Here is a 12,873-nt window from a genome sequence, read left to right on the forward strand (position 1 = left end):
TGTTATTAGACACATTTTTGGTGAGTCGTAAAATAATGCTTTGCATTGTTTTTTCGGCCTTTGTACACTTGTGACTTAAAGGTCTACGGAAATGATATTTTCTTATTCAAACGGGGATAGCAGGTCCATTCTATGTGTCATACTTGATCATTTTGTGATATTGCCATATTTTTGCTGAAAGGATTTAGTAGAGAACATCCACGATAAAGTTCGCAACTTTTGGTCGCTAATAAAAAAAAGCCTTGCCTGTACCGGAAGTAGCAGACGATGTGCGTGTGACGTCACGGGTTGTGGGGCTCCTCGCATCCTCACATTGTTTACAATCATGGCCACTAGCAGCTAGAGAGATTCGGACCAAGAAAGCGTCAATTTCCCCATTTATTTGAGCGAGGATGAAATATTCGTGGATGAGGATAGTGAGAGTGAAGGACTAGAAGAAGAAAAAAAAAAGACGAGGTCAGTGGGAGCGATTCAGATGTTATTAGACACATTTACTAGGATAATTCTGGAAAATCCCTTATCTGCTTATTGTGTTACTAGTGTTTTAGTGAGATTATATAGTCATACCTGAAAGTCGGAGGGGTGTCGTGACCGCTAGTGTCTCTGAGGGAAGCCAGGGAGGAGCCAAGTGAAGTGAAGTGAATTATATTTATATAGCGCTTTTCTCTAGTGACTCAAAGCGCTTTACAAACCCAATATCTAAGTTACATTTAAACCAGTGTAGCCAAGAAAGTCGCAGCTGCCTCTTTGACAGCTGCAGGAGGAACGACACAAGCTCCGCTCACGTTTACGGTAAGAGCCGACTTATTACCACAATTTTCTCACCGAAACCTGCCGGTTGACGTGTGGTAGAGAAACATGTTCGCTTGACCGCTCTGTTCCATATTAAAGCTTCACAACAAACAAAGAAACACCGGCTGTGTTTGTGTTTTCTCAGCCGGCCGCAATACACCGCTTTCCACCTACAGCTTTCTTCTTTGATGTCTCCATTATTCATTGACCAAATTGCAAAATTCAGCCACACAGATGTCCACAATACTGTGTAATTATTCGATAAAAACAGACTACTGTTAGCCGTGATCGGTGCTGGGAGAACATCGGTGACGTCACGCGCACGCGTCATCATTCCGCGACGTTTTTAACAGGATGCCTCGCGGGAAATTTAAAATGGCAATTTAGTAAACTAAAAAGGCCGTATTGGCATGTGTTGCAATGTTAATATTTCATCATTGATATATAAACTATCAGACTGCGTGGTCGCTAGTAGTGGCTTTCAGTAGGCCTTTAACCAAGTCGAGTTTAAGCGGGTGTTGCTGTCAACCACAAGTTTCTTCAATGCTGAAAGAATACAGAGAGAAATGATCCAGCTTTGAGTTGAATGTGTGTGCAGGTTGAAGAGGGCTGGTGGAGTGGAGTCCTGAACAACAAGTCAGGACTCTTCCCCTCTAACTTTGTAAAAGAAGTGGATCCCAGCAAAGACAACGGCGACGTGGACGACACCACAGCAGAGGAGGCCGGTATGGATGAGTAAATGCTTGTGTGCAACACCAGATGGAGCTGCACAGGTGTTGTGGTTCCAAGTTCAGAGCAGAGAAGTTGTTGAACCTGTTTCTGTTCTTTAAGTAAGCACAAGTTTAGGTTGATTATGAGCAGTTTGAAATGGTTCATGTCGTTGTTAGTAGCTTCAGGGAAATTGTGTTAGATGTAAATATAAACAGAATACAATGATTTGCAAATCCTTTTCAACCCATATTCAGTTGAATATGCTACAAAGACAACATATTTGATGTTCAAACTGATAAACTTTTATTTTTTTTGCAAATAATAACTAATTTAGAATGTCATTGCTGCAACATGTGACAAAGTAGTTGGGAAAGGGCATGTTCACCAATGTGTTACATCACCTTTTATTTTAACAACACTCAATAAACGTTTGGGAACTGAGGAAACTAATCGTTGAAGCTTTGAAAGTGGAATTCTTTCCCATTCTTGTTTTATGTAGAGCTTCAGTCCTTCAACAGTCCGGGGTCTCCGCTGTCATATTTTACGCTGTATAATGCGCCACACATTTTCCATGGGAGACAGGTCTGGACTGCAGGCGGGCCAGGAAAGTACCCACACTCTTTTTTTTACGAAGCCACGCTGTTGTAACACTTGTCTTGCTGAAATAAGCAGGGGCGTCCATGATAATGTTGCTTGGATGATAACATATGTTGCTCCAAAACCTGTATGTACCCTTCAGCATTAATGGTGCCTTCACAGATGTGTAAGTTACCCATGCCTTGGGCACTAATACACCCCCATACCATCACACATGCTGGCTTTCGAACTTTGCGCCTATAACAATCCGGATGATTATATTCCTCATTGTTCTGGAGGACACCACGTCCTCTGTTTCCAAATATAATTTGAAATGTGGACTCATCAGACCACAGAACACCTTTCCACTTTCCATCAGTCCATCTTAGGTGAGCTCGGGCCCAGCCAAGCCGGTGGCGTTCCTGGGTGTTGTTGATAAATGGGTTTGGCTTTGCATAGTAGAGTTTTAACTTGCACTTACAGATGTAGCAACCAACTGTAGTTACTGACAGTGGTTTTATGAAGTGTTCCTGAGCCCAAGTGGTGATATCCTTTACACACTGATGTCGGTTTTTGATGCAGTACCACCTGAGGGATCAAAGGTCCGTAATATCATCGCTTACGTGCAGTGATTTCTCCAGATTCTCTGAACTTTTTGATGATTTTAAGGACCGTAGATGGTAAAATCCCTAAATTCCTTGCAATAGCTCGTTGAGAAATGTTGTTCTAAAACTGTTCGACAATTTGCTTACAAAGTGGTGACCCTCACCCCATCCTTGTTTGTGAATGACTTAGCATTTCATGGAAGCTGCTTTTATAGCCAATCATGGCACCCACCTGTTCCCAATTAGCCTGCACACCTGTGGGATGTTCCATATAAGTGTTTGATGAGCATTCCTCAACTTTATCAGTATTTATTGCCACCTTTCCCAACTTCTTTGTCACGTGTTGCTGGCATCAAATTCTAAAGTTAATGATTATTTGCAAAAAAAAAAAAAATGTTTATGAGTTTGAACATCAAATATGTTGTCTTTGTAGCATATTCAACTGAATATGGGTTGAAAAGGATTTGCAAATCATTGTATTCTGTTTATATTTACATCGAACACAATTTCCCAACTCATATGGAAACGGGGTTTGTACATTTCTTCAGGGAAAGTATGACAATGTCCATTTCTTCAGGGAAAGTATGACAATGTACATTTCTTCAGGGAAAGTATGACAACGTCCATTTCTTCCCCAGATGGCGGCGGTGTAGACAGCAGCCAGGCCGCTGCAGGCAACGGTGCTATTCTGCAGCCCAAGAAAGTCCAACGTATCGGTTACGGGAATATTTTCAAAGATGGCTCTTTAAAATCCAGAATCCGAATACCCAACTTGGAAACAGAAGAGAAAAAGGACACCGTGAGTGTAATTATTTGATTGTTACATGCTTTTGCTGTGCTTTTTTTTTTTTTGCACGCAACATTCAAAATTAGACAAGAGTGAGTACACACTAGACTGTCTTATGTTATATAATTATATTGCTGAAAAAAACATGTGTTGAATTCACTTCCTGTTGTGATATTTCTTAGTCAGTGTGTGTTGGTTTAATGTTGTGCTGTTGTAACATCTTCTAACTTTAGACTGGGGGATGTGGGCTTTTTGATGGGGACAAAGTTTAATGGCTCTCTTATTTTTATTGTAGCATTTAGGCTGGCAAGTGCTAGCTTGCTTCTACAATACTGTATTTTTACAACCATAGTACCCACCTGCTGGTGGTACTGTAAGCTACTTTCATCATTTATTCACACCTGCTGGTGGTACTGTAAGCTACTTTCATCATTTATTCACACCTGCTGGTGGTACTGTAAGCTACTTTCATCATTTATTCACACCTGCTGGTGGTACTGTAAGCTACTTTCATCATTCATTCACACCTGCTGGTGGTACTGTAAGCTACTTTCATCATTTATTCACACCTGCTGGTGGTACTGTAAGCTACTTTCATCATTTATTCACACCTGCTGGTGGTACTGTAAGCTGCTTTCATCATTTATTCACACCTGCTGGTGGTACTGTAAGCTACTTTCATCATTCATTCACACCTGCTGGTGGTACTGTAAGCTGCTTTCATCATTTATTCACACCTGCTGGTGGTACTGTAAGCTACTTTCATCATTTATTCACACCTGCTGGTGGTACTGTAAGCTGCTTTCATCATTTATTCACACCTGCTGGTGGTACTGTAAGCTACTTTCATCATTTATTCACACCTGCTGGTGGTACTGTAAGCTACTTTCATCATTTATTCACACCTGCTGGTGGTAAACTACTTTTATCATTTATTCATTCACACCTGCTGGTGGTAAACTACGTTCATCCTTCATTCACACCTGTTGGTGGTAAGCTACTTTTATCATTTATTCACACCTGCTGGTGGTAAGCTACTTTTATCATTTATTCACACCTGCTGGTGGTAAACTACTTTCATCATTCATTCACACCTGCTGGTGGTAAACTACTTTCATCATTTATTCACACCTGCTGGTGGTAAACTGCTTTCATCATTCATTCATCATTCATTATTGTATTATGTATATAAATAAAATAAATCGTTGAATTTCCGACGGCACCTATCAAATACGCAATAATAAAAACACAGTTGTTCTACTAACTGTGCTGTGCTTGCTGGTTACTAAAAAAAACAACAACACTTACCTTTCACTATTTGAGTAACCTTTGTTCTGCCATTTGCGTATTGGTGAGCGATCTCCGAATCCGGGAACATCCTTCACGGATTTGTTGTAGACATCCGCAAATGAGAACGGGATGTTGCTTCCAGCTATCAGCATAGCCATCTTTGTCTCAGCATAAGTTACACCATCGGGTCTCCATTTTGCGAGGTGGGCCATAATACTGGGTTGTGAACGATACTGCGCTGCAGACGCTGACCGTTCATGGCTGAGTATATCCGTTTGTCCGCCGTGTTCAATGGAGAAGTCTGTTCTACAAAATTTACAGGCAACATACCCCTTCCCCTTCGAACTCTCCTGGATAGACTGAAATTCTTGTTTCCAATCGTACTGGAACTTGCAAGCGTATTTCTTTATTTTGCTGGTTGACTGTGTAATATATTGGGTTGGAGTCAATAACCAGGCAATGTGATGAAGTTACGTCTCTTTACTGTGGGCTTCAGAACAGACTCCCTAATGCATGTTCCTTGACTGCACTTAAATGTAGAATATATGTAGAATATATTTACATTTTAGTCCAGGGGTAGGGAACCTGTGGATCCGGCTCTTTTGATGACTGCATCTGGCTCTCAGATTAATCTTAGCTGACATTGCTTAACACGATAAGTAATGAATAATTCTGCTGGTAATCACAGTGTTAAAAATAAAGTTCAAATTATAAAACATTCTCATGCATTTTAATCCATCTGTTTTCTTTCGCACCTGTTCAAGAAGTTGCATTATTGGTAAGAAGTGTTATATATTTATTATTGGTTAGCTTTAATAACAATGTTATTAAAAAGAATAACAGACTTATTATACCGTATTTTTCGGACTATAAAAGTCACAGTTTTTTTCATAGTTTGGCTCGGGGTGCGACTTATACTCGGGGGCGATTTTTGTGTGAAATTATTAACACATTACCGTAAAATATTAAATAATATTATTTAGCTCATTCACGTAAGAGACTAGATGTATAAGATTTCATGGGATTTATGGATTAGGAGTGAGAGATTGTTTGGTAAACTTATAGCATGTTTTATATGTTATAGTTATTTGAATGACTATTACCATAATATGTTAGGTTAACATAGCAGGCACCTTCTCAGTTGCTTATTTATGCCTCATATAATTAAATATAATTATTCAGCCTGTTGTTCACTATTCTTTATTTATTCTAAATTGCCTTTCAAATGTCTATTCTTGGTGTTGGGTTTTATCAAAAAATGTCCCCCAAAAATTTGACTTATACTCCAGTGCGACTTATATATGTTTTTTTCCTTCTTTATTGTGCATTTTTGGCTGGTGCGACTTATACTCCGAAAAATACGGTACTCTAAAAATGTTGGTCTTAAAAATGCACACATTTAGTTGTATTCAGTGTTAAAAAATATTATACGGCTCTCACGGAAATACATTTTGAAATATTTGGCTTTCATGGCTCTCTCACCCAAAAAGGTTCCCGACCCCTGTTCTAGTCTATTCTATGAACAGTAGATGGCAGTATTGTCCTGTTTAAGAGGGTCACAACATTGAGTCGGTCTGCATGGGGCTCGAGGGGGCGTGGATTCCAGCTCCGCCTGAATTTCGGGAGAAAATTTGTCCCGGGAGGTTTTCGGGAGAGGCGCTGAATTTCGGGAGTCTCCCGTAAAATCCTAGAGGTTTGGCAAGTATGGTACGCCCTCATACTTGAACCACAACAATTTGACAGGTTATGTCATAGAGTGGTGCTACACTTCATTAGCTCAAACATTAATTCCAGCATGCACAATAGCTTTCTTCTATAGAGCATCTGGCATTGATGACAACCAAGTCTTACATTCCCGTTCTCATCCGATGACCGCAAGTGAAGTGAGGTGAATTATATTTATATAGCGCTTTTTCTCTAGTGACTCGAAGCGCTTTACATAGTGAAACCCAATATCTAAGTTACATTCAAACCAGTGTGGGTGGCACTGGGAGCAGGTGGGTAAAGTGTCTTGCCCAAGGACACAACGGCAGTGACTAGGATGGCGGAAGCGGGAATCGAACCTGCAACCCTCAAGTTGCTGGCACGGCCGCTCTACCAACCGAGCTAAACCGCAAGAAGCTGCCACAAGTGTGCTGAGGAGCTACGCCAAGACGACCATCTTTTTTGGCGGACCATCAGCTATAATTCTTCGAATTATTCTCATCGCTAAAGGACTGGAGGGCGACGCTAAACAAGTTAGTAGTTGTCTGCAGGAGTATGCATGCTAATGGCTAAGCTACCTTGAAATGAGAGGTTAAGAAGTGTAAAGGGAAGCAGGTTACAGCAAGTAGTATCAACCCCCAGCAGGCTTTCTTCGACAGTGCCAAGATACCTGTGGCTGTCAAGCACATTCTTTGCTCCTTTCTGGAAAAAGACCCAAAAAAATGATACGAGTTGGGAAAATTGCGTTAGATGTAAATATAAACGGAATACATTGATTTGCAAATCCTTTTCAACCCATATTCAGTTGAATATGCTACAAAGACAACATATTTTGCAAATAATCATCCATCCATCCATCCATCCATCATTTTCCGCTTATCCGAGGTCGGGTCGCGGGGGCAACAGCCTAAGCAGGGAATCCCAGACTTCCCTCTCCCTAGCCACTTCGTCTAGCTCTTCCCGGGGGATCCCGAGGCGTTCCCAGGCCAGCTGGGAGACATAGTCTTCCCATCTCCGGGTTGGGGAGGAGACCCATCCCCAAGTGGAGGAGTTCAAGTACCTAGGAGTCTTGTTCACGAGTGATGGAAGAGTGGATGGTGAGATCGACAGGCGGATCGGTGCGGCGTCTTCAGTAATGCGGACGTTGTACCGATCCGTTGTGGTGAAGAAGGAGCTGAGCCGGAAGGCAAAGCTCTCAATTTACCGGTCGATCTACGTTCCCATCCTCACCTATGGTCATGAGCTTTGGGTCATGACCGAAAGGATAAGATCACGGGTACAAGCGGCCATAATGAGTTTCCAGGTCTCTCCCTTAGAGATAGGGTGAGAAGCTCTGCCATCCGGGAGGAACTCAAAGTAAAGCTGCTGCTCCTCCACATGGAGAGGAGCCAGATGAGGTGGTTCGGGCATCTGGTCAGGATGCCACCCGAACGCCTCCCTAGGGAGGTGTTTAGGGCACGTCCAGCTGGTAGGAGGCCACGGGGAAGACCCAGGACACGTTGGGAAGACAAATAATCATTAACTTTACAATTTGATGCCAGCAACACGTGACAAAGAAGTTAGGAAAGGTGGCAATAAATACTGATAAAGTTGAGAAATTCTCATCAAACACTTATTTGGAACATCGCACAGGTGAGCAGGCTAATTGGGAACAGGTGGGTGCCATGATTGGGTATAAAAGCAGCTTCCATGAAATGCTAAGTAATTCCCAAACAAGGATGGGGCGAGGGTCACCAATTTGTAAGCAAATTCTCGAACAGTTCTAGAACAACATTTCTCAACGAGCTATTGCAAGGAATTTAGGGATTTTACCATCTACGGTCCGTAAAATCATCAAAAGGTTCAGAGAATCTGGAGAAATCACTGCACGTAAGCGATGATATTACGGACCTTTGAGCCCTCAGGCGGTACTGCATTAAAAAACCGACATCAGTGTGTAAAGGATATCACTACATGGTTCATAACACCACTGTCAGTAACTACAGTTGATCGCTACATTTGTAATCCATCCTGTGCTCAGTAAAATCTATATTCCCTTGCCTCTACACTTTCGAAAGAGGTGGACCAATTATTCACACGTACATACAGTGGGGCAAACAAGTATTTAGTCAGCCAGCGATTGTGCAAGTTCTCCCACTTCAAATGATGACAGAGGTCTGTAATTTTCATCATAGGTACACTTCAACTGTGAGAGACAGAATGTGAAAAAAAATCCAGGAATTCACATTGTAGGACTTTTAAAGGGGAACATTATCACAATTTCAGAAGGGTTAAAACCAATAAAAATCAGTTCCCAGTGGCTTATTTTATTTTTCGGAATTTTTTTCAAAATTTTACCCGTCCCGGAATATCCCTAAAAAATGCTTTAAAGTGCTTGATTTTCGCTATTTGCTTAAACCACTGTCCATAAAATCATGAAAAGGTTCAGAGAATCTGGAGAAATCACTGCACCCAAGCGATGATATTACGGACCTTTGAGCCCTCAGGCGGTACTGCATTAAAAAAACCGACATCAGTGTGTAAAGGATATCACCACATGGGCTCAGGAACACTTCATAACACCACTGTCAGTAACTACAGTTGATCGCTACATTTGTAATCCATCCTGTGCTCAGTAAAATCTATATTCCCTTGCCTCTACACTTTCGAAAGAGGTGGACCAATTATTCACACGTACATACAGTGGGGCAAAAAAGTATTTAGTCAGCCAGCGATTGTGCAAGTTCTCCCACTTCAAAGGATGACAGAGGTCTGTAATTTTCATCATAGGTACACTTCAACTGTGAGAGACAGAATGTGGAAAAAAATCCAGGAATTCACATTTTAGGAATTTTAAAGGGGAACATTATCACAATTTCAGAAGGGTTAAAACGAATAAAAATCAGTTAACAGTGGCTTATTTATTTTTCGGAATTTTTTTCAAAAAAAGCTTTAAAGTGCTTGATTTTCGCTATTTGCTGAAGCCACTGTCCATAAAATCATGAAAAGGTTCAGAGAATCTGGAGAAATCACTGCACGTAAGCGATGATATTACGGACCTTTGAGCCCCTCAGGCGGTACTGCATTAAAAAACCGACATCAGTGTGTAAAGGATATCACCACATGGGCTCAGGAACACTTCATAACACCACTGTCAGTAACTACAGTTGATCGCTACATTTGTAATCCATCCAGTGCTCAGTAAAATCTATATTCCCTTGCCTCTACACTTTTGAAAGAGGTGGACTACGACATTGTTCCTCTCGCCGGTCATCAATGATATCCACCACCTGGCATAAAAAATGTTAGGGATTTGCTGTTTGGTGTAAGTGCAGACTAGTGAAGGTTTAAATATCAAGTGGTCATTTGGTCAGGTCATTCTTTAAATGTGTACTAAGCAGTGCCGTAGTGGTCCAAGTCTGAATGAGACTACTTGATCTGCCACCTTTTTGTGCAAACTATGATCATTTACATGACAATACATGAACATAACAGTATTACCTTTTTCACTTTTGTCTTTCAAAAACAACAGACAATACTTGTCCAGTAAACCTTCCCTATTTCCCTTGTGCTTCATTTTAGCCAAGTCCTTCTTTCCCGCCAGCCGCAAAAGCCGCCTTTCCCAACATGACAGAAGTACAGCGAGGAGACGGAGACAGCAATGCCAAAGGTAAAACCGCCTCTCACTAATATGAGTCCTGCTTCAAAGAATTCAAGTCAAGTCACAACTGGCATTGTTACAAAAATGGAATAAATGCATTTTTTTTTTCTTACAATTCCACAGACAATATCCCATAATGACAATGAGGAAAGGTTTTTATTTTTGCAAATGTATTAAAAAAAAGTAATTATTCACACGTGGGGCAAAAAAGTATTTAGTCAGCCAGCGATTGTTCAAGTTCTCCCACTTCAAAGGATGAAAGAGGTCTGTAATTTTCATCATAGGTACACTTCAACTGTGAGAGACAGAATGTGAAAAAAAAAAATCCAGGAATTCACATTGTAGGAATTTTAAAGGGGAACATTATCACAATTTCAGAAGGCTTAAAACCAATAAAAATCAGTTCCCAGTGGCTTATTTTATTTTTCAAATTTTTTTTCAAAATTTCCCCGTCCCGGAATATCCCTAAAAAAAGCTTTAAAGTGCTTGATTTTCGCTATTTGCTTAAGCCACTGTCCATTTCCCTGTGACGTCACATAGAGATTCCAAAACAATCAATGGCAAATACCACAGCAAGATGTAGCGACGTTAGCTCATATTCAGACTCGGATTTCAGCGACTTAAGCGATTCAACAGATTACGCATGTATTGAAACGGATGGTTGGAGTATGAAAGTATTGAAGAAGAAACTGAAGCTATTGAGCGAATAGCTATTGACGCTATTCGGCCATCTTTGCGTTAGCATCGCCGGTAAAATGTGCAGACCAACCGATCAGGACTTTCGACAACTTAAATCCGTCGATTGGTAAGTGTTTGTTTCGCATTAAATGTGGGTGGAAGGGAACGCTGGATGTAAATATAGTTTCAAATGTACATACAGGTAGCCTAAATAGCATGTTAGCATCGATTAGCTGGCAGTCACGCCGCGACCAAATATGTCTGATTAGCACATAAGTCAATAACAACAACAACACTCACCTTTGTGATTTCGTTGACTTTATCGTTGGATATGCATCTGCTTTGAGTGTCGCAGGATATCCACACATCTCTGTGCCATGTCTGTCGTAGCATCGCTGGTAAAATGTGCAGACCAAACGAGCTTTAAAGTGCTTGATTTTCGCTATTTGCTTAAGCCACTGTCCATTTCCCTGTGACGTCACATAGCGATTCCAATACAAACAATGGCGAATAGCACAGCAAGATATAGCGACGTTAGCTCGGATTCAGACTCGGATTTCAGCGGCTTAAGCGATTCAACAGATTACGCATGTATTGAAACAGATGGTTGGAGTATGAAGGCAGATAGCGAAAACGAAATTGAAGAAGAAACTGAAGCTATTGAAGCTAGTCGGCGATCGCCTTCTAACCATCGATTGCATCTTTTGACCACTGGAGCAACTTAAATCCGTCGATTGGTAGGTGTTTGTTTGGCATTAAATGTGGGTGGAGGGAAAGGCTGGATGCAAATATAGCAACAAATGTACATACAGGTAGCCTAAATAGCATGTTAGCATCGATTAGCTGGCAGTCATGCCGCGACCAAATATGTCTGATTAGCACATAAGTCAATAACATCAACAAAACTCACCTTTGTGATTTCGTTGACTTTATCGTTGGATATGCATCTGCTTTGAGTGTCGCAGGATATCCACACATCTCTGTGCCATGTCTGTCGTAGCATCGCTGGTAAAATGTGCAGACTAAACGAGCTTTAAAGTGCTTGATTTTCGCTATTTGCTTAAGCCACTGTCCATTTCCCTGTGACGTCACATAGAGATTCCAATACAAACAATGGCGAATACCACAGCAAGATGTAGCGACGTTAGCTCGTATTCAGACTCGGATTTCAGCGGCTTAAGCGATTCAACAGATTACGCATGTATTGAAACAGATGGTTGGAGTATGAAGGCAGATAGCAAAACCGAAATTGAAGAAGAAACTGAAGCTATTGAGCGAATAGCTATTGAAGCTAGTCGGCGATCGCCTTCTAACCATCGATTGCATCTTTTGACCACTGGAGCAACTTAAATCCGTCGATTGGTAAGTGTTTGTTTCGCATTAAATGTGGGTGGAAGGAAACGCTGCATGTAAATATAGTTTCAAATGTACATACAGGTAGCCTAAATAGCATGTTAGCATCGATTAGCTGGCAGTCATGCCGTGACCAAATATGTCTGATTAGCACATAAGTCAATAACATCAACAAAACTCACCTTTGTGATTTCGTTGACTTTATCGTTGGATATGCATCTGCTTTGAGTGTCGCAGGATATCCAGACATTTTTGCCATCTCTGTGCCATCTCTGTCGTAGCATCGCCGGTAAAAACCAAACGGGGGACTATTGCATCTCTTGACACTGGAGCAACTTAAATCCATCGATTGTTAAGTGTTTGTTTGGCATTAAATGTGGATGGAGGGAAAGGCTGGATGTAAATATAGCTACAAATGAGGCATAATGCTGCAATATGTACACACAGCTAGCCTGAATAGCATGTTAGCATCGATTAGCATGCCGTGCTAATCGATGCACATGCTACGTAAGTCAACTTGAATCCGTCCCTGATTGTGTTGTTACACCCTCCGACAACACACCGACGAGGCACGATGTCCCCACGGTATCGGAAAACAGTTGAAAAAACGTAAAATAACAGAGCTGATTTGACTCGATTCCTAGGGAAAAATGGCGTTGAGTCGTCGTCGCTCAGAGAGACATAAACAGAAAGGCGTTTAATTTGCCAAAATTCACCCATTTAGAGTTCGGAAATCG

The 12,873-nt window shown here is 41.3% G+C and overlaps 1 protein-coding gene across 1 annotated transcript in view; it reads left to right on the plus strand.

Annotated features, from left to right (window-relative positions):
- The window catches only part of cd2ap (CD2-associated protein), a 189,629-nt gene that overhangs the window by 87,913 nt on the left and 88,843 nt on the right, over window positions 1-12,873 (plus strand). The window contains exons 5-7 of the mRNA XM_061894082.1: window positions 1,391-1,517; window positions 3,323-3,483; window positions 10,027-10,114. Coding sequence (XP_061750066.1) covers window positions 1,391-1,517; window positions 3,323-3,483; window positions 10,027-10,114 — 376 coding nt within the window. The remainder of the gene's footprint in view (window positions 1-1,390; window positions 1,518-3,322; window positions 3,484-10,026; window positions 10,115-12,873) is intronic.

Source organism: Nerophis ophidion, linkage group LG03, assembly GCF_033978795.1.
Source record: "Nerophis ophidion isolate RoL-2023_Sa linkage group LG03, RoL_Noph_v1.0, whole genome shotgun sequence".
In the NCBI taxonomy this organism is placed as follows: Eukaryota; Metazoa; Chordata; class Actinopteri; order Syngnathiformes; family Syngnathidae; genus Nerophis; species Nerophis ophidion.